The sequence below is a fragment of the Thunnus albacares genome, chromosome 16 (assembly GCF_914725855.1).
Source record: "Thunnus albacares chromosome 16, fThuAlb1.1, whole genome shotgun sequence".
Classification (NCBI taxonomy): domain Eukaryota; kingdom Metazoa; phylum Chordata; class Actinopteri; order Scombriformes; family Scombridae; genus Thunnus; species Thunnus albacares.
In genome coordinates, this window is record NC_058121.1 from 14,178,501 (window position 1) to 14,202,323 (window position 23,823).

Genomic DNA, 23,823 nt, shown 5'->3' on the forward strand with positions numbered 1-23,823 from the left:
GTCTCCCAGCTCACTTCCTGCCACTGCCCATCCTTCTCAGGTTCCACTCCCTCTCACCTTCTCCCCACAGCTCATGTATATACATCGCATGTCAATACTATACAGATTGTAGTACTACAAAGGACTAAAAGCTAGTCTTTGTAATTCAGCCGGATTTAACGATGCTGCTGAGTGACGGCAGGCTAGATTGCAGCCTGTAATCCTTAATGGTTTTGTTATTTGTTTTTTTGTCCACTGAATTAGAGAGACAATCCTATTTTCTCCCCTATAAACATCCCGAGCAGATTAAAAAGGAGGGTAATGTGCGGTGGAAAGGGGCTTACATTAAATCACCCACCCAGTTTGCACCAGTCACCCACCGCTCTGGTTGCCATAGCAACTGAGGAAGAGGTAGGGATTTTTTTTTTTTTTTTTTTTTTTAAAGGACAGGCTGCAGCTCATGGTATCCTAGAAGAGATTACAAAGCTCTCCAACGCCCCATTATTGACGATCCGAGTCTGTTTTACTGCTCAGAGATACATTTGTGACTAATATTGCGCTGGGCCCAGCTGGAGTACACATGATGATGTTTACTGTTCCTTCTGACACACAGAGGGAGATCTTGATGGCTGCTCTTGGTGCTTTATGACATTTTCAGTTGCTCAAAGTCCACAGGTCATAAGTGAACTAAAGGTTTATTTCTTTGCTGGTGTTTCTTCTTCCAGTTTTCTGTCATTCAACACTGATTTACACTGATGCTGATCTTCTAATAGTTGAATCTTTAAGGTTGTTAGATGCACCGATGTAACGTAGATGATACTAATTCCTTTCTCTTCCTCTTGATAGTCAAGAAAATTGATCCTCTAGTTCAGTGGTTCAGTTCCCAACCTTTTTTTTTAGTCAAATATACCACCACAGGCCTTTTAAGAACATTGTAAAAATGTTACTGTAATGTTTTAATACAGTTTAACTCACTACTACCAGCTGGGCCTTCCAAACATTTGTCCATTACTTTTAGCTAAGGGTTTCGGCTAACTCGTTTTTACGCACTCTTGGTCGCAACATGTGGCGTTCAGGTGTTACAGCTGACTCAATATGTAGATGTATTTTTTTTTTCAAAGTCAAATCATAATTTCTATTCCACTGCTCCACAGTCTTTCCACGAAACAGCTGGCAAATGCAAAAGTACACGCACCCCTTGTCGGCAATCGCTGCTCCGGTTGAGTCTTTATTACATATACAAACACTCTCAGCGGCACTGTATCCTTCTTATAACTAAAGTATGCTTTCCTGGTTATGGATGTAAGTGCAGCAGTCTGACTGGTAATCCGGTAAAGACCCTTCTCTCATTATAAATTGATGTTTCTTCATTCTCCAGTCTTAATGACAGCACACAGCATTTTTCCCATTATCCGCTCACTCAATATGCTTTGGTTCATCAGATCCAAGACAATACAGTACACTACTTCTTAAGCACTTTGGATACAAATCAGAATTGCAAATGAATATAGCCAAGAAAAACAGCCTCGTAATTTATAGCTCAAAACTTGAACCTACATGACTAATACAGACCATTAAAGTCAACATCCATGCTATATGTTAAAACACTCCTCATTTAGTTTTTTTTACAATTAAGAAGCAGCACTTTTTCGTGATGCGCTATTTTTAAACTAAACTGTTCTTTTTTTAGCATTTTTTTTGGAGCAAAGCCAATAAACCGAACTCAGATGACGAAGCTGAAACCCTGGCAAGGATATTGTCGTGTGTTTGAGTAGTTTCTTTCTTTGCCCCGAGTCTAACCTCCACTTGAAGGTTTGACCTGAGGAAGAATGCTAACATGTTATGGGTGGGGGGTTGGAGAGTCTGTCTGCAGAACAAGTTTGACAACCTTGCCTGTGGAAAGAGCAGCCGCCTTTTAACCTGCTTTTTAATCTCTGTCCTCCCTACATTTCAGCCGCACACTCCCCAAATCCTAAATGCACATTTTTGCTTTGTGCCATTTTTCATTAATGTAAGAATTAAAGTGGAATTCCACCACAAAGGCGTTTTTTTTTTTTTTTGAAGATAACATTCAGTCTTATCTTTTACAAAAAAATCTGCTGTCTGATCTGTGACCATAGGCAATTAAAGGATCATGATGTTTGGTCAAAGCGTCCTGGAAGTATCCTGTGGATCATCATCAGAGGTATCGTTTATAGTTCTGTGCAAAACACGCTACTGTTACACATTAAAGTGTCAGAGTTAAAGCAGACATATGGTAAATGCCATTAAACGAACCATCTCCAGGCTTTGAGGTCATTGTGGCATCTCTTAGAGGGAAAAAAAAACTTGTAAAAGGTTAGAAGGTACCACAGATTTAAATCCACCAATGATTGAGTCTTTCCATAGCAACCAAACAACTTTACTGACAACATCTGTCTATCAGCACTGGGTTTTCAAAACCCCTCGTCCCTGAAATAACGCCGTGGCCTCCTCATAGACAAAACATTTCAACAGTTCAGATTATCATCTGTCGCTCGAATGAGCATTCAGTCAGAGTGTGAAGAATGAATACAGTAAGCTGGTCAAGTTGCTTTGAACACAGCGTTTATCTTTCTTCATTTCCTGTTTAATGATTCGTTTTGAGATTATTAAACAGGTGTGGGTAGAGATGCACAGGCTGGTTTTGAAGCGATAACATCTCCAGACGAAACGTGTGAAGAGCACGAGTGTGTGTAATGAAGAATGACGCAGGAAACTATTAGATTACTTTCATGCAACAAGGCGAATAGAGTTCCCTGCTTTCAGTTACAGCGGATACTGTAGCGTCTGTGTGCTCTGTGTACACAACAGTAATAGCTTTTAGCGTCTGGTGCTATCGAACTGTATGCTCCATTTAGGCCTGTGGCTATTTGTTGAGTATTTTTTTTAAATAATAAATTAAATTAGTTGTCCATAAAATGTCAGAAAATAGCAAAAAAAGTGCCCGTCACTGTCTCTCAGAGCTGAAGAAGTTGTCTTCAGACTGCTTGTTTAGTTCAACCAACATGTACAAAACCCAGAGATGTTCAGTTTAACATGATGCAAAACAGGCAAAAGCAGCAAAGCCTTGCATTTGAGAAGCTGGAACCAAATTGTTTTGCTTTTGGCTTGATAAACGACTTTTGACGACTATAACATAGTTGTTGATTTTAATGTTCTGTCGATTAACTAAACAATTAACCACTATACTGACTATAAACTACATAATTCTGAATTGATTAAGTTTAAGTAGTTCTTCTTTTAGATATTTTCAGCTTATTCACTGTTGGTTTAATTGCACAACCCTGACATACTTTTTCTAATATCATTGGTTTAACCAGGATCATGTAGAAACAAACAGCCCCGTTGTTACGAATGAACACATACAGTATATCAACACATGTCACGACAAATGGAAAACTCCCACACAAAAAAGCATCCTATTACATCTCAGCATCTGCAGAACACAGCCCAGAGTCACTACAGTAACACTAAAATGTTTTCTGCTGGTGAAAGAAATGCTTCCTTTGTCTCCGTGTCTCTGTATGTTAATCCTGTAATCTGAGAGTCACTTCAGCACCGCTCCCTCAGCTACGCGACATTAACGCTCCAGAAGCAACTCCTCTGTCATATCTCGACGCACTACCTTGTAAGGTAAAGGCACATGATCACACACACGTGTCAGAGCAGAGCAGACCTGCTACTGTAATACTTTCTAACAACAGTTTTGACGGCTCTCTGTCGTCTGACTGGTTGTCGCCGGGAAGTGATTGATTTTAATCTCCTCTTAACCTGCCAGTCAGCGTTTCTATCATGGCCCAGTTATTTTCTGATGTGTGTCCAAGTCTGCGTGTGTTTACTCATTGTGTACTCAGGGCGCCATTAAGTAATTGGCGAAGCGAGTGCTGTGCTCTCCAGCTGTGCAAGACAATCAGGCACCTCTGCTGTTTTTACTGTTGCTAAATCGGCAAAATACCACTTTTAATATGAGAATAATCACCAAATTACTTCCTATGTTCAGAAATAACATTAGTTATCAATAAAACTTTAGTTTGTAGTGATTGGTCTTCGCTTTGACCAGAAACATGATTTGGGGTTTTTCTTCCATGGGAAAAGTTTAGCAATACTTACTACAGCTGCATTGAGAAATAGACTTTTTTCATTACTTTTGATTGTTGTTTATTATTGAGCGTTTTGTGGTTGAAACCCAACGCTGCTGCTGTCAAGTCAAACTGTTTTGAGTTTCGCAGGTTAAGCAAGCGCTCAGTGTCCAAACACTGTGTTGCTGATTGATTTTCAGCTGGGCAGCTCCAGGCTCAGGCTGTGTATTTTCATGAAAGGACTACCAACCAGCCTTCGCTGTGTGACTCCACAGCCTTTTGTTTGCAGCTGTCCAAATTGATCCAGAATAAATTGCCAAGTGCGGTGCACAACAATCTTGGGGGTTTCCAAAAAGTCCATGAGCCTCTTGTGTTGAAAATAAGTGTGGCTTGTTGCTGATAGTGCAACCCAGTGTGAACTTTGTCTCGACGTACACATTTATACTAGACGGTTCTCAGTTGTTTGTCAGTGTGAGAAACACAATAATGCTGCGTAGTAGAGTAGCATAAAATGGCTCCACCTCCATTTTCGAGTTGCTTTGCATTGGAAATACCGTGATGAGATGATCATCAAATCACAAGTCTGATCCATCCCAAATCCTAAATCAGAAAAGAAGATTAAACTTCTGTGCGCCAAATGCCTTTCTGGTCCACCCATAACACAGCTGCAGCCATATTCTGTACACCCCAGCACGCATTTAACAGCAAGAATATATTTGTTGTCATCACAGGTAAACCCAAAACAACACATGAAATAATTTTGGGTTTTATGTGGCTGTTGAAGTGTCAGGATGATTAGAAGCATGAATGAATGTGAACTGGACTCTCTTAGGTTCAAGAAATGGCTTAATAATAGTACAATTGTACTTTATTGATTCCATTTTTTGTGAGAAATGTCATCTTCATTATTGCTCTTCACACAGAGGTCAAAGGTCAGGGCCAGACAGAACAATCTCCCTGGAGCAGGGGGGGGAGGGGGTCAGTGTCTTCCCCAAGGACATTTCAGAAAGGTAGATTATTGGTAATTATAGTGCTTGAGCCTAAAAGAGAGTAAACAAGCAGACTGCACTGTTGACTTTGCATATCTTAACTCAGAGTGAAGCAACCCTGCTGCCTAACATGGGTTTCTTGAATTGATTGCCATTACTGCCATAATATTCTCATTTTTTCCCTTTGGCTGTAGAACTGTTTTTTTTATAATAAGAGACATTCTGCAGGGAAGCTGCTCAGCTGCATCTCATCTCAAACAGCATTAACGCTGCTGATGAATTAGGCAGTCGTAGTAGCTGTAGATAGCAGAAATTAAAAGTACATCTCGGAGCCAGAAACTGCTGAGAGATAACAGCTGGTGCAGAAGAAGGTATTTCACACATATGTTTTCAATACACTACTGTCCACTGTGTTCTCTCTCCAAGGTTGAATTCTTGTCTCAACAGAACACATTGGCTTATTAGCGTCAGCTTCAAGTTGACCTGTTAGCGTTTAAAAATTATACACAAAACTACCTATTTATGACAGCAATTATTTTATAACAGGCTACATAATTACTTAGTTGAATGGTTTTTTTGGGGGGGGATTTGGTTTAGGTAGGGAAAAAAATGTTTAAATGAGTACTTTTTACTGCACAATTTCCTTCATGTCTGGCAGTATTTAGTACTTCAATTTGCCCTTATTATCCGTTTCTAAGTCCTTGGATCGAACACCTCCAATTTCATGACCACTTATTATTAGGAGTACTGTGGCAAGGAAATGGCACAGTTTGATTGGCTTTTGTATAAGTGCCCTAAGTAGCACCAGGGAAATCTAATCCACATTTTCCACTAAACAGTTCGCTGTCGAGGGCTGCAGTTATTGATTTTTTTTCCATTATTGATGAATCTGCTGATTGTTTTTTGGATTAAATGATTAATTGCTTAATTGTGGTCTATAAATCCTCAGGAAATGGTGAAAAACACCCATCACAATTTTGCTAGAGCACAAGATGATGTCATTAAATCTCTTGTCCAATAATAAGTCAAAAACCCTCCAAAAATCAATTAACTTTAATGTAAAACCAAGAAAACCAGAAAATTCTCACATTTGAGAACCTGGAAACATCACTTGTTTGACACTTTTCTTTGCTGCTTTCGCTCATCGTTGCAGCTCGATCGCTGTCCACACAAGAAGAGTTTGAAGAGATGCGTGAAATATATCAAAATCAAAGGAAAGGAAAAGGAAAAGAGGCTTTAGCGAAGCTACATGGAGACAGCTGGATGAAAAGTGTCGGGTCAACTTTTGAATCCATGCTCTCTGTTCTCTATTCCTCTTCGCACATGTTTAGTAACGTGAGCGTCTTCTCCGTGTTTAGCTTAAGATGCTCCTCTCAACTTCTGCCTTTTCTCCAACGGACGTGACAGTTCAGCAGGTTTAGCGGAGAGATCTTCAGCAGGCACAGCGCTCGGGTTCAGACTCACTTTACAAACACTGGGATTCTTTTTACAGTTTGGACTCGCGCCAGGTCACCCGCCAAACCACATGGTCAAAAAAAACAACAAGGCTATCCGAGGATAGAAATCTCCTGCAGACAAAGAGAGAAGTGTTTGTTTGAATATGGGTGGGCGGGTTTAATTATTGGATGTGTATGAATGAAGGAGCATGAAAAGAATCTGTGTTGTACTGTAAGCAGCGGCCTACAAGAGGCATGATGTTTCTCCAATGCAGGCCAAGAGTCTATTTATGTCGGTATAAACACCATTCTTGTTGATATGGAATAGATATATGGAAAGTACAGCTGTTACATGGCATTATCATCATTTTGCAGACTGTTAACATGTCAAACATGCCGAGAACAAAGCTAATTCCTGGAAGTAACCATCAATTCTGCTAACTTTCACTCCTCGGACCACTATGGATCAGCTCGGCTGGTTAGGTTGTACATCGTGATTGAAGCTCTCAGTTGGAGCAGGTGACAGCGGAAGGTGTTGTTCAGGGTCACAGGGCTCACCTGGCTATGAGAGGAATGTCCTCTTGTTCAAACAGGCCCCTGTTATGTTGGGAACCTTGACCGTCTGACAGACAACCTCTGGGGGCTAATGTCAGAGCAGTCAGGTCTCACAGGTTAACAATTACAGCGCAAACACAGAGCCTGCATGTTAAAACCTCCGTCTCTCTTTCTCCCTCATCGTCTTCGTACCCTCCCCACATTGCCAAGCTGTGGCACATCCACTGGTTCCTGTAGCTGGACGGGGACCAACGATGTCCTACTCTGGCTTTAGAGTTTACACAAAGTTTACAGCTCGCTTTAGCTAATGGAAAAGATGGGCAGTTTTGTGGACTAATATGGTCAAAGAGGGCTTTGAAACGCTTCCTCCTTTCATGCTAGAATAGACGGTGAGTGTGACGCCAAGCAGCTGCTGCCGAGGCCTCTGGTAGTCTATTTGGAAAAGTCAAGGATGTGTCAAAATAAATACACTATTCATTGTGTTAGTAAGAGTGAGCTGCTGTGTACTTTATCCCACATGTGGCCTTTTGGCTTCAGGCACCTTGTCTATGTGGTACACTGTAAGCCTTTTTCATTCACTGTACTTTGTATATAAAGGTACATTTTGAGTCGTTATTCAGAAAAGAGGGATTATTCTTGTAATGGAACATATTAGGCCATTTTTAGTATTGTTTGACAGTTTGAACAGCGAATACAAGTTTGTTGGAGAGTGAAGAAGTAATTCACACTAACGTTAAGTGTGTCTGATTAAATGGTCATTGCAACAATTTATTATCCACACAGTTTACCTTGGGACAAAAAATTTAATTGTTAAATAGTATCTTTGTGCTTTAAAGTGTTTTGATTGTATTCCTTTTTTGGGATTTGCTTCTTTTGTTTCATCATATTAAATGAGGCATATAAAACAAAGATTAAAAAAAAAAAACTTTTACGCTGAAATGTGAACATTTAATGATTGATTTTTAGATTTCCTGCCGGACTGGTAAAAGTCCAGAGACTGCTCTAAAATTGAAAATTACAGCTGCCGGACAGAGGAAACAGATGAGCCAAAAGTGACTAAAATGGGACGGTGATGGCATCAGGCTTTATTTAGGTAGACCTCAAAACTGTCTTTTTATAATTTCACTCTACGTGGACAAAATTGCCGTAGGAAACATCCTCTCTTTCCCCTTTAGAAGAGACAACTTTAGCCGTCTGTCGCCTCAACCCACATAGTGTTAAGCATAGTGACCCACAATCTTTGATTACAGCTAAGGACGTGACCTGACCGGGTTAAATTTAGAGATTCATCCCATCGCATATGATGCATTCTGTCTGGGCGAAGCATCTGACTTATAGGAAATCACTGGGAAAGGTCAAGTAATTGCGGTTATGTTCAGCGGGCTGCCGGTCACCAAGAAAAGACGTCCAGAAATTCCTGCAGGTCGGCGCTGCCTCTGTGGTTATGATACTTGGCGTCAAACCACTTGGCACAGCAGGGAGGGAGACTGTAGAGCTGTTTTTGTGACATGCTGAAGACAGCGTCCTTGTGGGTATCTGGACACCGCGTCTTTATTTCCCAGACGGCAAATAAGGTCTTGTGCACTTTATTCCATTATTCCTGCTTGGAGTAGAGCCAGCAGGTCTGAAAGCACACACACACTGCAGCTGTCTTCTCTCTCACAGCGTGTTAGTTCTTGTGTGCTTGCATGAATTAATAGTATTTTACTTATCAAACCTTTTTGATATTTTGGTGAGATTCAAGCTCTGTCTTGTGTCAAAGTTTTACCCTTTTTCTATCATTTTTAAAAAAAAAAACTATTCCATAATGTTGCAGCTTTAGCAACAAATTGTCCCTGCTAATGTTTGAATAGCTGTAACCAGAGAATCAAACACTACATAAAGTTTAATCTGATACCAGCTCACATTAGACAAAATGGGCTGTAAAATTAAAATACCCTCAAGCATCTGGACCTCACTAGATCTTCACCTGGCGGTACAAAACTTTCTGTAATGTGCTCAACCCTCTTCAGCAATGCTGTTCATTTATGACAGCTGATCTCTATGTATTTTTATCCACAATATAGAGGCAGGGCAGTTGGGGAAGTAGCCCAACAGAAGATGAGTTGGATTACTTACATTTCCCACATAACGGGTAAAATTGCAGTTGCCAGATCAGATCAAATCTATAATCTTGTTTACCAATCTAGTAAACTTGGAAGTGAAAGTATAGTGGTGAGGATAATAAGGCTGATTGAAGCATTGTGCTCCACTAATTAGTTGAAATTCCCTTGCCTGTCATTCGAACAACATGCAGGCTGGGTTACACTTTTCGACGACTAGTCTGAGGGTTTACAGGAAGTCCTGTTTTTTTACCCACGGTGACCAAGCTGATCTCCAAAACAACAAAAAGCCCTCACGCACCTCGCACTCACCACGGCCATTGTAAACACACCCCTCTAATCATTACTCATTAGGTCTTTAGAGGGAAACTGATGCCGAATAGGAAGGAAGGGGAGATGACAAGGTCTGAATACACTAATCCAGGCAAATTATGGTCTCCATTTCAAACAACGCAGTCTCAAAGGGACCTTATTGTGTAAACGATATAATTAAATCTTTCAGTGCTTGCCCCCACAGATATGCTCCATTGTACTTTCCCCTCAGAAATGATGAGCCTGCATCATTAACCATTACCATGGGGCTGAGGGTGAGGTTGTAAGTGTGGAAAACTCACAGGCCTGATAGATTATGTGTCTCACGGCTGCTTATAAGTAACAGTTCTACTAATGATGACGTGACCGAGCCAGTTTGTCTCCGGAGGGTTTGAGTGGGCCTTTGGATTTCATCTAAGAAACATCAGTATCTATGGACCTTACTGTGATTAAATTTTAATTTTAAAGGCATGAATCTGTTGTTCATCTGCTGTATCTCTGAGAAAACAAAAACATTTTTTGTGAATTCCTGTTTAGTTTTTCTCAATTGCTTACACACGTTTTCTGAAAGCATACCTCATGTTCTCAGGACTCTACACACGAATCCAAAAAACACACACACACACACACACAAAAGGCAAAAACTCCACGAATCTCCTGCAAAATGAAACTGTGCATTCCAAATAATGTTTTGTCCTCTCAAAATGGTATTTTGTGTTCAAATGACGCACACACCATCATATGAAAAGATATTTCTAAGAACCGACTGACCACTGATGTGCTCAATGAAAAACACTATGAATGAAAAACACTGTTATGAATGATTTATCAGGAGACTCATGCCTTTTGCATTTTCAGTGTAACACTTACTAAGTATGTACAGTTGTCTGTTTTATGCAAATGTAAAACACGCAAATATACTGTAATACTAACAAAATATGTTTTTACTTTTTCCCCAAAACACTGTATAAATCCCGACAAACACATCATCCATCGCCACCACTTAGCTTCTACCATCGTAACATTGTGATTTAACCCCCCCCGCCTTGTGATCTGTCCATCTTTTGCATGGATTAAATTACTGTTATTGGCTTTTTACTCACAAAGCTTTCATTGCACTTGATGAGTGTAGTTAGTTGTTGTCAACTCGACCTGGTTCACTGTCTCTCCTCTGCTCCGCTCAGGGGAGCATACAAACCCGGAGCGCTCAGCCCCGCCCACGGTGAAACAGAGGAGAGGAGAGAAACTCAGCGTGACCATAAATGACAGTAGAACACGGTAGAGGCCGTGTTTGTTTATGTTATTTACCGAATTTATGTGTTTCATTTCGGCTCAGTGTAAGCGTCTACTGCATTTTGCCGTCATTTATGGACGCCCTGAGTTTCTCTCTTCTCCTCTGTTTCACTGCGGGCGTGGCTGAGTGCTCCCTGTTTGTGTGCTCCCCTGAGCGACGCAGAGGAGAGACAGTGAACCGCGTGAAGTTCTCAAGGTGAGAACAACGCTCGTTACATTACTGTAAGTGCAATAAAAGCAACAGTAATTTATTAATGTAATCCGCAGATGAACCCCCACCCCGACAATATCAACATCCATTGCAAAATTTCACTGTTGACATCGTCATGTGCCAATTCTGTAGACATCACCCAACCCTAATCTGTAAATTGTTTTACATACGGAACAAATAATAGAAAAATATACTGTATACATTAAAAAAAAAGGCTGCATCCGGCTACAGGCAATGTTCTCCCTGGCCAAGCAACGGGGGAAGTGTCGCCTAGCATAGCAAATCCAGCCCTGAAAAGCTTCTACAGCTACAGTATATCTGCACATGCATCCTCCATAGCTTGCAGAAGAGGTACACAAGTATTAGGGTTGCGGTTATAGACTTTCCACCTCCAGGCAGAAAAAAACTCCTCAATCGGATTGAGAAATGGAGAATATGGCGGGAGATAAATTACTGAAAAGCGTGGGTGGTCAATAAACCAGTTGCGGACTAGAGAAGCCTGGTGGAAACTTAGTCGTCCCAGATGAGAGCATACCTGGTCTGCTCTGGGCCATCCATCTGGTCTGGTGGAATGAGAGTGTTGTGTAGTGTGTCCAGGAATGTGATGAGACAGGCAGTGTTGTAGGGGCCAAGGGTGGCACGGTGATGGATGACGCAGTGGTGGTTAATGGCTGGACACATAGTGATGTTCCCTCCTCGCTGGCCAGGGATTTCGACACACTGGCCGATGACATTCCTTCCCCTTCCTTGTCCCTCCGCGAGGTTGAAACCAACCTCGTCGGTGAAGATCAGTTCATGCTCCACTAAGGCTGTATCTCGATCAAGAACTCTCTGAAACAGGAAACATGACAATATCAGGAATAGACCTAGAGTAATCAATATTGCGAAGTGCAAAACACTGGGATTACAATACTGTAATATGTCTTTACAGTGCTGATATAGTGCATCAATTATGGGACTTATATAGTCATAGCACAACTCTTTCTGTGTTCCTTTCAAACGGCACCACGTAGACCTGTTTCACCTTCATCTGGTTTCGGCGTATGACACAATACAATGTTGATAAATTCACTCTGTCAGTATTTTTGGAATGTGTCATTGTTTTCTATGATTTTACTTGTATTTGCTTTAGTGTTATAGTGTCTCTAGAACCATGTTGGCAATTTCGGTCTCCTGTTCAGGAGACAGAAGATGTTCATTACCGCTTTGTGGTGGTTTTCTTGCAGTTCTGCAAAGGATACAAATAAAGTAAAATGCTGTAAATACTGTGTAGTTAGAATACAATTCTCAATCTCATACATACATGAAACAAACTTTCTGTTTACAGCAATACTGTACAACAGTAATCATTGAGTACTGTATTCATATGCAGTACTGCAATACTATAATGAGATTAGAATTTCGGAAAGTCCGGATAACGGATGCTACTTTGAATCTGCTTAAGTTTGGTTGTTTTCTCTGCCCAGCCTCCCTCATTGTTAGACCATGGTTGACCACACAGTCAACCACAGTGGCCCGAATCTAATCAGATATTATGGCTGTCCTTGGTCTTGCTCTCTCTCGTCCTCCTTGTCCTCATCCTCCCTGTCCTCCTCCTCCTCCTCCTCTCACTCTCGCTCCTCTTGCTATGTTGGCATCCATTGCTCCAAAACAGAAGAGCTTACTTGTGGCCCCTTTATTGCTAAAGGTCTGATTGCTACATGAACAATGGTGCAACATGTGTCTGCCCATGTGAGTGGATAGTACAAAATTTAAGTTTAGCATTTTGTTTGGCAGTGTGTTCCATGTGAACACGAGATTTTTTTCATGAAGATTGTTCCAAATGTAGAGAATTGTGTGTAGTGTTTTGAAAAAAGTGTGGCTTAGAACTGAAATCTGAGTGTAAAGCAGGAAATGTGCTTGTATTTTAGCAGAATTGGTTCAGGGGGTTGGTACATGAATTGAAGGTTGTGTTCATTGTGTCTCAAGCACCAGTGTCAGTGTGAAAGGGTGAAATCTTGACTTCAGACTTACGTTGTACCTTTTCCTTCCACAGTACTCTCTGACGGAGGCCGAACTCTGAGGTGGAGGAGGCTGTAAAGAGGCCCTTAAGGAGCCTCCCACCCTCCCTACCCGACCAGCCGGACCCATCCGACAGCCATGGCCCCTCGCAAGCGCGGCGGCGGCAGCCGTGGTGGCCTCTCCTTCATCTTCTGCTGTTTTAACAGCAGCGATCACCCGGAGATCACCTACAGGCTGCGGGAGGACTTTGCCCTGCAGGCCATGGAGCCAGCACTGCCGATGCCAGGATATGATGAGCTCGATGGCATGTTCTCCGAGTTGGTGGTAAGGGATTATGCTGCTTTTTCTTGTTAAGGAAATTCAGACTAGTCTTTTCTTATTGAAATAGAAAAATAAATCCCATCAAAACACCAAAACCAACAATGAATTTATTTTTAATAACAAGTCTTCTCTTCGTTGCCAAAGTCTGACGTAGCTGATTCCTCTGTGCTGTAGACCTCCGTTGTTGTCCAAAAACTATTAGAAACACATGAATGAACCACTCTGTTGCACTGGGCATGCTCCTTCTTTATGATGAACTCAGCCACTGTAGTTTATTTTGAGTTCATCCAACCATCCTGCTGCTGTAAATACTCACTAGAGCACCAAATGTGTATTAATCCGCCACTGAAAATAGTGAGTAACATTTGCTAAAAACTACAGTGCCCAACTGTTTAAGGAAATCACTTAGCCCTTTTTAAAAAATGAAAAAATGAATTTAAAAAGATTTCTATCTTCAGCAAGAACAATGGTCTGTGCCTCATACTGGATAGGAAAGTATTTAGAGAAGGGCTAACTTATTGCTGGTTTTGATCTTTTTTTCTATGAGATTTTTTTGACCATTCAAAAAATAATATAATAATAACACCAGTTTCCTTTGGGAAACAGTTTTATGTTTTTCACATTCACCTGCCTGTGAACTTAGCAAAAGTAAAGTAGATCTGATGGAAAAGATAATAGTTCAAAAGCAAAAATATGCACATAATTACAATCACAACAATTTTATGTAGTTGTGTACAGTCGATTGAAAATAAGTATATTTAAAATAATTTCATTTTTTGGTCATAACTTATAATCAGTCGATTAGCATTCTTCTATTGACCAGCCTAAAATGTCTCTCTTTTCTCACAGTGCGTATTATAGTGCGGAAGTCTTTGTTTAGTTCATATAATTATCCAGGAACATTTTAAAACCCAAAACAATCTAAAAAGCCTTTCATCTAACATTTACATTTAGGAGCTGATCATCTTTTTCCTGAATGTACAAGAGAATTCAAATATTAGTGCTTATATATCATATGCTCAACATCTAGACATTTTGACATCTTATTAACCTCACACAAGGTGTTTTTAAATTATAATCTGACCTCAGTGTTTACCATGTCTGTGACATTTTAAGACAAAAGAACTGTCACTTCCTCCCACTTTACACTAACTTGTGAGTAACGGGGCCAGACTGCTATTCTTTCTCTGTCTTATTGTCACTTCTAATTTGTCGTGCTCTCCCCTCTCCACTGTCCCATTTTCCTCTCCCGTGGTTGCCACAGTAATCTAAGCATGACATTTTTGCACATCAATAGATTTCATTCAGGAACTCTTAATGTCTCGGCCTCCTCCATCTGCTAATTGCGTGTTTTCGTCTACCACCCTTTATGAAGACATAATTGAGTAAGTTGAGTGTGACGACAAGGAGGCTTTCAGTTGCTCTGTTTACCGAAAGGAAAACAGCCACGTGCTTTTTCTTTTCACCCAGGATGAGGCTCATGTGCGTGCATAATCGGGACCAGTTTTCTCGGAAAAAAAGACTCATGTTTTGGAAAAAAGTAGTGGCCATCTGCTCCGTTACGACGAATTAAACCTGACCTTTGAACTTGAGGTTTACTTGAACAGGTTCTCCTGAACCTGCAAGTCAAAGTGAAGCTTCTTCAGAGAGCTGCAGCCAAACAAACTATAACAAGCATTGTAGCATAAAACATGCTGATGCTATAGGAGCTAAAGAATCAATGAAACATACAGTTGACTTAGTTGCTTTTACCCGATTCAGTGTTTATTAGTAATTCAGGGGATCAATCAATAGTCCACACAACCATTTTAGAACATTAGGACATTTGATCATTGCACATATTGATTCACAGGCTTGATGGCTTTAGCAAAGAACATCCCCATAGAAAATTCCCTGGATGAATAATGGCCATAAAATATTTAACAATCAATCTGTTGGGTAATCCTCATGAACTTAACTCCATTTTTTGAGTAGCAGCTAAAACAGAATAAACCTGCGTTCTTTCTACTGTATTGTCTGCGTGAAGTAAATTGCCTCAAGGTCTTCTCATGAATCTCACCATTGTTCCCATGAAGCTCATTTAGGTTCAGTTGTTTAAGATTGGACTAAAACAGAAATATGTAAAAGGTCAGAAACTCTTTGATATGATTAATTACAAGATGGACCACCGGAGGCTCAAAAGCAAACTTTCTGATGAGTTTTAATTGCATGTAGATACTCAAAATGTCCAAATTCTCTCTGGTATTTAGTCAAACACTTCCCAGCAGCACCCTTTATGTGCCTCTGTGAAATATCTGTTCTAGATTTGACGCATGTTGTTTCCAGATGTTTGTTACCACATGTCGAGCACACAGACCACGCCTTATCTTTTTTTTCCCATTACTCACACGTCTAAAGCCTGGAGGACATCTGATTTTTTTGATTCACAAGTCATTAAATTTATGATGAGAGCACCCGGTAACGTCCCACTGATCTTGAAAAGATTTAGCACAAACCGATCCTGAACTGCAAAGGAGCTCTGGTGCATCTACTCCTGGCACATGATTTTGTTTTGGGGAAAAACAAAATTGATTTATGTAGATATTTCTAAATATACAGCATAGATCATCTGCAGTGAATACTATCTTGTCCATGCAGTCATCAATAAAGCACTGTGAAGACATAATATTTAGAGTTTGTCCTCTTCTCTTGAGACCCTCCCTTCATAACATTTCTTAACATCTTTTCTGCAATTTTTTTTTTTCCACCCTGCAGGATGAGCTTGACCTCACAGAGAAACATAGGGAAGCCATGTTCGCCCTGCCTGCAGAGAAGAAATGGCAAATCTACTGCAGCAAAAAGAAGGTAAAAGACTTTCCTGTCTGTCAGCTACAAAGTGTCGAACTCCGTATCAGACTCCACAAGCTTACTCACAACTGGCTGCCTTTGCTGAATAATATCTGCAAATATCTCAGCTGCCAAGTTTGTGTAATCTCTCCCTTCTTTGATTTTTTTTGATACCTGAAGCTGTGTGTTTTCTAAAACATAGACCACACAAACTTGCGTCAGTGTCCCTGTGCTTACAACATGCCCTAGCATGAGTATGTTGTCTACAAATCTGTGGAATGAAGATGATTATTTTTCTTCATCTGTGATGTCAAGTGTATACAAATGAGATGAAAACACACACATTTAAATTTAGGAAATACTACTGTTTTATGCCTTTTTTGCACCAAGTAATATCCATTGGTTCTTGTAACAAAATAAAGTCAATGTTTTTCCCAAAAAATGAGGTCAGATTTTCAGCAAAACCGGTGCACAGGGTGTAACCTACAGTAATTATTCTTTATGCTGTAATAGAGGTGGAGCAAAACCTTAAATGGTGCCCAAGCTGCAAATAATAGAGTTGAGTGTTACACAGGGGCCAATCCCAGTCCTGTGACTTTTGTTATTGCCAGAAACAAGTATTTACTAACTGCAACTTTTTTGCACACCCAGCTCTTAAATAGCATTTGTATATACCCACATTTGTATATTTCAATCCAGTAGAGTTTATTGTTAATTTTTATAATTGTTCTTATCCCTACCCTTATTTTATTATCCTAATTATTATTCCTTTTGTGTTATTTTATTCTGTGTTATTACTATTGCTGCTGTAACAAAGAAATGTCCCCCTGGAGATTAATAAAGTACCTACCTACCCACCTATGTACCTACATACCTACCTAGCTACCTCCCTCCCTGCATACCTACCTACCTACCTCCCCACCTACTTACCTACCTATGTACCTACCTCCCTACCTACCTACCTCTCTATCTGCCTACCTACCTACCTACATACCTACCTCCCTACCTGTGTACCTACATACATACCTACCTACCAGCCTACCTACAATCAATTGAACTAAAAAGGGATAGGGATAGACAGAACTAAAAAGACGTGGTGTTTACACAGTCCATCAACCTTTATCAATGTTAGTAAAACGTAAACAGTCATCATGCTCACAAAACTGTATAAACTGTAATCGTGGGCATGTGATTGACAATTAAAAATATAATACACATAAATACCTGACTCATTATGTCAGGAAATATACCTCTGCTGTACCATCAAGGGTACTTTTTATTACATTTGTGTCTCAGTCTGTTATGTATCTCTTCAGTCACAGTCACCTGCCCAATCACTACATACAGTAATAAGTCTCTCTTGGCTGATCAAAGCTTCACCATGAATACCTAACTCACTTAAGAGGGTGTTACACATGGTGCATATCAAAACAGTGATGCGTAGAGGGAGTAAATCAAGCCTGTTCCATTAGATAATCCACTAACACGGAAAGCAGTGTCAGGAATGATAAAGTACTAATATATATTGAAAGAACATAGAATTTAATAGAAGTATCTGGTTATAAGTGACTCCAATGACCTCATTTTCTATCAGATTTTTTCCTCATTGTGTTGTCCTCATTGATTGAAACACAGAAAAACTTGGCACATTCCTTAATGGGAGGATTTTTTTTAATCATGTAGTTTCTCCTTTTAGATAGTACACTGATCTCATTGAAACATACATGTAGCCATAAAACACTACCACTGTGTAACAGTGTCATGTTGCATTAAGTCTTGTCGTCATGATAAAAGCATTGTCAGCTTTTCCACCTCTCCCTGTGTATTATTTCACCTTCTGCATGCAGGAAAACACAGACGTCTGTTCCAGTTTAGATCAACTGGAGTTGAGCTTCCCAGCTACGTCTGAATGTGCCCTCACATTTTTTTATTGTAATGTTTCTCAAGGCCGTAAGTATGAGTGTGTAGGATATCCTGCCCTGACTAATATGCAGACGGGGCATGCGGATTTATTAATCTTTTCCTAAATCCGGCAGCAAAGTCAAGGTGTATTGGGATTTAGTCTGATGTGGGGATAGTTGGCATGTCAGTGTACAGCAGATTAAACTGATTTTAACCTGAGTATTGCACAGGGTGACCTTACGCTAATCAATTAAAAAGAGTGTTTTTTTTAATGTAGTTTGAAATACTCAAACTTTAAATGGGATGTGCTGTGCTTTTCATCCTTGTTTGACCCTTTTTGTTCAAAGTGGGTACAGAAAGTTTAAATACACATTAAAAATGTCTCCTCTTCTTGTCATTGATGACAATCTCTGGGCTTGACAGACATTTGATATAATGTTCTGAGACTTGTTGACTAAGTGATTTATGTCCTCACATATGTCAAACCACCAGAGCAAACACAATAAAATTCTGTGTCATTTTGTGTGAAATACTCTTTACTACACACTGAACTTTAAGTGGTACTCCAGCGATCAGTATTACACTTCCATAACGTTTGAGGACTCACAACAGACAGACTTAAAAAACAATGGTCAGAATTTAAACAGCAGATGCTAAGATGTCACGACTTTTACTCCCTCGCATGGGTCAAGCTCTAAAAAACACTAGATCCTACGTTTCCCATAATGCAACTTGAAAGAGTCTTTCTTTAAATATCCATGTCTTTCAAACTATGTCCCCAGTTTGTAAGACAGGGTTCCTAAATGTATAAATTTGCTTTCTCCAGGCCCAACCTCACCCTCATGACATCATTATGACATCATCAGGGTTATTTTCTCATTTTACAAAGCTCCTCCAGGGTCGAAGACGACGGTATACAAAAGTTTTTGAAGGTGCAGCACTCATCATGACTAGTAAACTTTTATATGAGGCTTTAGTCTAAAATTGTCCACTTCAAAGACGCTCAGCTTGATTTATGTAGAAATTAAACATTTGTTACTCTTGAGTTGTTGAATTTGATAAGAGACCACCATGATGTTGGCTTGTGACGTGGCCTCTCAGGTTATCATATTTCTGAATTTCTCATTTCAGCCAAAAACACTCTGTTAAGTATTGATGCACTTACTGTACGGCTTACTTTGGCTGAACACAGCATCCACTCGCCAGCAGCAACAAGGCGAATGATGGCGAGAAGATGATGGAAACAGCTTGGTGTGTGTTTCTGTTTCTGCTGTGTCCCAATTAGTGGCCTCATTATGAATAGTCTCGAGGCCTTAAGTAGCCTCATAAGGTGTTTTGAAAGAAACCCCAAAACAAAGAGATCGTGCAGACATGTTTCAGTGTCGGTGCGAGGGCGGAGGAGGATTTAGTCGAGCCAAATCTTAATGTGCAGCATCGACCTGCAGAAGGGAGGAGAGACACAAAGACTGCTGACTCGGCAGCGAGTTCTGGCCCCGGCCCAGACAGATACAGACTGAGCATCTGAGCTCAGAGAGGAAGGCTGGGTGTGTGGAGAAAAGAGGGAGAGGAAGTGCTCAGTTGTCCAAAGCAAACAGGAAGGCCTCACTTCCACAGGTGCAGCTTTTGTATGTGAGACAGGGGGGGGATGATAAGGAGGAAGGTAGGGTCATTATCAGGGTACTATAATGAGGAAACTCTTTTTTTTGCCAGTCGACTTTTGGCAAACGCGTCCTTCAGAAGTCGGGCTAGGCCGGGAGGAGATAAGTCAGTCAAAGCAGCAAAGCTTTAGCTGTTTGGTTTGGCCGGGCACCTAAGCTGATGAAATCATGCTGCAGAGAATCAATCTTCTTCTTGTCAGCTCTCTTCTACATTTGCCAAGAGACAGATTTACTGATCTGGTTGTTAGTAGAGATTTTTGCAATTAGGTTTCGAATATCATCACAAAAAAAAAGAAGCCTTTAACTTCTGAGAGGACAGAGCTGTAACTGTCCCATTACCCTTGAATATCGAAGATTGATTCCTGCACCCCTGTGTCTCTATTTCCTAATGCGTCTTTGATCTCCATTTTCTCAATCATGGAAAAAATAAATTCCTTGAAATAGACTCCCCACTCTCCTCTCTCATCATGACCCTAAGTAAACTGCAGACATGTCAGTGTTTGAAGAGTGCTGAGTTCCGACTTGAAAGATGAACTCCTTAAGATGCAAAAGGAAGTGGTCCCACCTCTGCGTCTGTTCCACTAATGGACTGAACTTCTTCCAGCACCCGGCGGGTCAAGTTGGCAGGATCCGACCTTCCTGTCGCTGCACGATCCCTCGCGGACCAGCCAAAGCCTGCAGTTTTCTGTCAGAGGAGCCAAGTCTCTGCAGGCCGCTTTATTAACTGACGCCCAATTAGTTTCTGATGGTCACAGCTCGCTTGTGCTTAATGGAGCAAGAGTTAAAACGAAAGCCAGGGGGCCTTTTATGTACACGCCAAGTTCAGGGTCAAGTCATTTTCTCCTCCGTGTTTCCCTGGAGTTAGAAAATTAAATCTAAGAAATGTCTTGCAGTTATTTTTCTTTACTTGTAATACAAAAGTGCCTGTCAGGAGATTAATCTCAGCATAAGTCAAAGCATGTCCTCAATCCACAGTTTTAACGTTCATTTGCTAATCTCAAGACTTTCTCAAGCAGCTGTGCTCTCTTTTCCGCAGTGGAATAACGACTTGTCACTGAAACTTAAGTGCCAGAGGGTAAAATGGGCTCCATATCTGTGTCGTCCTACTTTGAGCTCTTGCTCTACTTTTGGCTTTTGGCTATTTATGCACTGGACCTTCTGTTGTGTGTGTGTGTGTTTTTGTATGTTTCATGTCTTTCAAAGCTAATAAAGTGAAAAAACCATGGTATGAAGTTCCCCCGTCTGCTTTGTAGTTACACTTTGATGTCTTCAGACATGTGACATGAACAAAATAACAACTTGTCCTCTCATATGACTTTCTGAAATATTTCCTTCAAGCATCAACTTCTCATGTAACAATTTCAAATCCAAATCAGGTCACTCCCGGTTATTCATGAGCCAGTCATTATGTGAACAAATCTTTTTTTCTAATTAACTCATCTTATGCTCATTTTCACCTCTGCGTCACTGTACATCATCATTAACACTCTGTCATTCTCTGTTTTTCAGGAACAAGAGGAGAACAAAAGTGCAACTAGTTGGCCAGAGTACTACATTGATCAGCTCAATTCAATGGCAGCTGTAAGTAATTTTTTAGAAAATAAAAAATGGCTATAAAATATTCCTGGAAGTGGGATCCCTTCCTGAGGTTTCTCCCTCTTTTTTCCTCGTTCAAGAGTTTCTCCTCATCCAAATTGAGGGTTTACGGTTTTATATTATAAAGCCAAACAAATCTGTGATTTTGGGCTATAAAAATGAAACTCTCTGACTTGACTTTCAACTAAATGCAACTAAATATTAAAAAAAATAAGCCACCACAGCAAATAAGATATTTTTTTAAATAAAATATTTTTAATTGTGTTTCTTCTTTTCCAATAGCAACATAACACAACAATGTCTTTAAATGATATAATAATATCATGCAGCACACATGCTGGTTGTCACGTTCTGTCACGTTCAATTGAACCACAAGCCTCATATTTTGGCATTTTGCAATTTGGTAATCATATTATCACATGATCCTCTCATAATAAAACCAAAGAGCAGCTTTTTTTTTGCTTTATAGTTAAATCCAGTGGCGTGCTTTCTGGAAATTAATTTTTCATTTCCTTGTGACATGAAAATTTGCTTTATTTTGCTTGTATGACTCAGATCTTTATGATGTTTAATCTTTTGTTGGACAGAGAAAAACCCTTCTTGCTCTGGAGAAGGAAGACGAGGAGGAGAGAAACAAAACCATAGAGAGCTTGAAGACGGCTCTGAGGACGCAGCCTATGAGGTGGACAGAGCTGAAAATATCCTCCTTTCTCCTCCCTGTCCTTTACATCCTTTATTGTCGTCACATCTCCTCTCATTTACCCTCCTCTCACCTTGTCTGTCACTCTTTTCAGCTCCTTTACAACAATATGTAAATGAGTCCTTTAAGAACTGAAGACCCGTAAAGGTCACTGCAGCATTGGTTAAAGATTTTTCATTGATGTAAATTTACATTAAAGGAAACATTTCAAAGCTTTTCACTACACTTGAAAACTAAATGTCTTTTATTTTGCATCACATTAGGACATTTGTGCATTATAATCATATTTCACGTTAAAAGTTGAAGTTGTCACTAAACTAAGATGATCTCCCTTTGCCTGCTCTTCTGTTAGGTTTGTCACTCGCTTCATCGACCTGGACGGCCTGACGTGCATCCTGAATTTCCTGAAGAACATGGACTACGAGACCACAGAGTCGCAGATCCACACGTCGCTGATCGGCTGCATCAAGGCCCTGATGAACAACTCGCAGGGCCGCGCCCATGTCCTCTCTCACTCCGAGAGCATCAACATCATTGCCCAGAGCTTGGCCACAGAAAACATCAAGACTAAAGTGGCAGTTCTGGAGATCATGGGAGCCGTCTGTCTCGTGCCTGGAGGGCACAAAAAAATACTGCAGGCCATGTTGCACTACCAACGCTTCGCCTGTGAGAGGACTCGCTTTCAGGTGAGTGGGAGCAAGACACGGTGATTGATAATGCAATTTCAAAGCAAAATTGAAAAGATATTTAACACCTGTAATGACTTGTTCCCCTCACAGACACTTATAAACGATCTGGACCGGAGTACGGGGCGATACAGAGACGAGGTCAACCTGAAAACAGCCATCATGTCCTTTATAAACGCAGTGCTGAGTCAAGGCGCTGGAGAGGTGACCTCCATTTTTTATATATATATATATATATATGTATATACTATATATAGACACTAGAAGGTCGTAATTTCACGTGATGTCATTTTTTTATTGTGATTTTTCTTCTTTTCAAATTTAGACAAGTTTGGAATTCCGTATCCACCTCCGATATGAGTTTCTCATGCTGGGGATCCAACCTGTGATCGATAAGCTACGTTCTCATGAAAACTCCACATTAGACAGGTGAGACGGAACCAAAAAAACTGTCGCAAAGCGTAATTTCCACTTTGAATTACTTTTACTGTGCCAGAGTGGTGCCAATAGGAGTTTTGTTGATCAGAGGTTGAAACATTAAATCAAAGAAATGAGGCACAGTCTGGGATAGATTTGGTGCCAGAGAACATACTTGGAACTTTCAAATCCATAAAACCTCAAAGTCATGCACAGAAAGAGCTGGTTATTAGAAAACACACTCGTACTCACCAAATACTGTGTCTCGGATATTACGGTCTTTCCCCCTTTTTACGTTTCATGTGAATTATATAAATATATAAAAGGGTTTTTGGGGGGAGTTTTTCCTTGTTGGAATCTTGTCGATGTTGTATTGTGTATAGATTGTAAAACCCCCAAATTTGTGATTTGTGATACTTGATATTTACAAATTGACTCTACTTGACTATCAGATCATATAACAAAACAACAGACAGTGTACCGTCCTAAAGAGAATGTATTCGATTGTGTATTTCATCATTACTTTTTAATTTTAAGTAAAGAAGTGCAGTGTTCCACATTTTCAGGCTGCCTCTCTAATCCAGTCTTTCCCTCTCACACTATCAGGCATTTAGACTACTTTGAGATGCTGCGGAACGAGGATGAGCTGGCTTTGTCAAAACGTTTCGAGTCGGTAAGCAAACAAAAAACAAACAAAAAAACACCCCCTTCCTCTTGCATTTTTTGTGTAGTACCTGGA

The 23,823-nt window shown here is 40.3% G+C and overlaps 1 protein-coding gene across 4 annotated transcripts in view; it reads left to right on the forward strand.

Moving 5' to 3' along the window:
* Positions 1–23,823, forward strand: part of LOC122999805 (disheveled-associated activator of morphogenesis 1-like) — a 51,410-nt gene that overhangs the window by 15,570 nt on the left and 12,017 nt on the right. For all 4 annotated transcript variants that reach the window (XM_044377051.1, XM_044377053.1, XM_044377054.1 and 1 more), the window contains 8 exons: positions 13,013–13,302; positions 16,054–16,143; positions 21,195–21,266; positions 21,869–21,963; positions 22,334–22,667; positions 22,761–22,871; positions 22,993–23,096; positions 23,691–23,757. In XM_044377051.1, coding sequence (XP_044232986.1) covers positions 13,117–13,302; positions 16,054–16,143; positions 21,195–21,266; positions 21,869–21,963; positions 22,334–22,667; positions 22,761–22,871; positions 22,993–23,096; positions 23,691–23,757 — 1,059 coding nt within the window. In that variant the 5' untranslated portion in view covers positions 13,013–13,116. The remainder of the gene's footprint in view (positions 1–13,012; positions 13,303–16,053; positions 16,144–21,194; positions 21,267–21,868; positions 21,964–22,333; positions 22,668–22,760; positions 22,872–22,992; positions 23,097–23,690; positions 23,758–23,823) is intronic.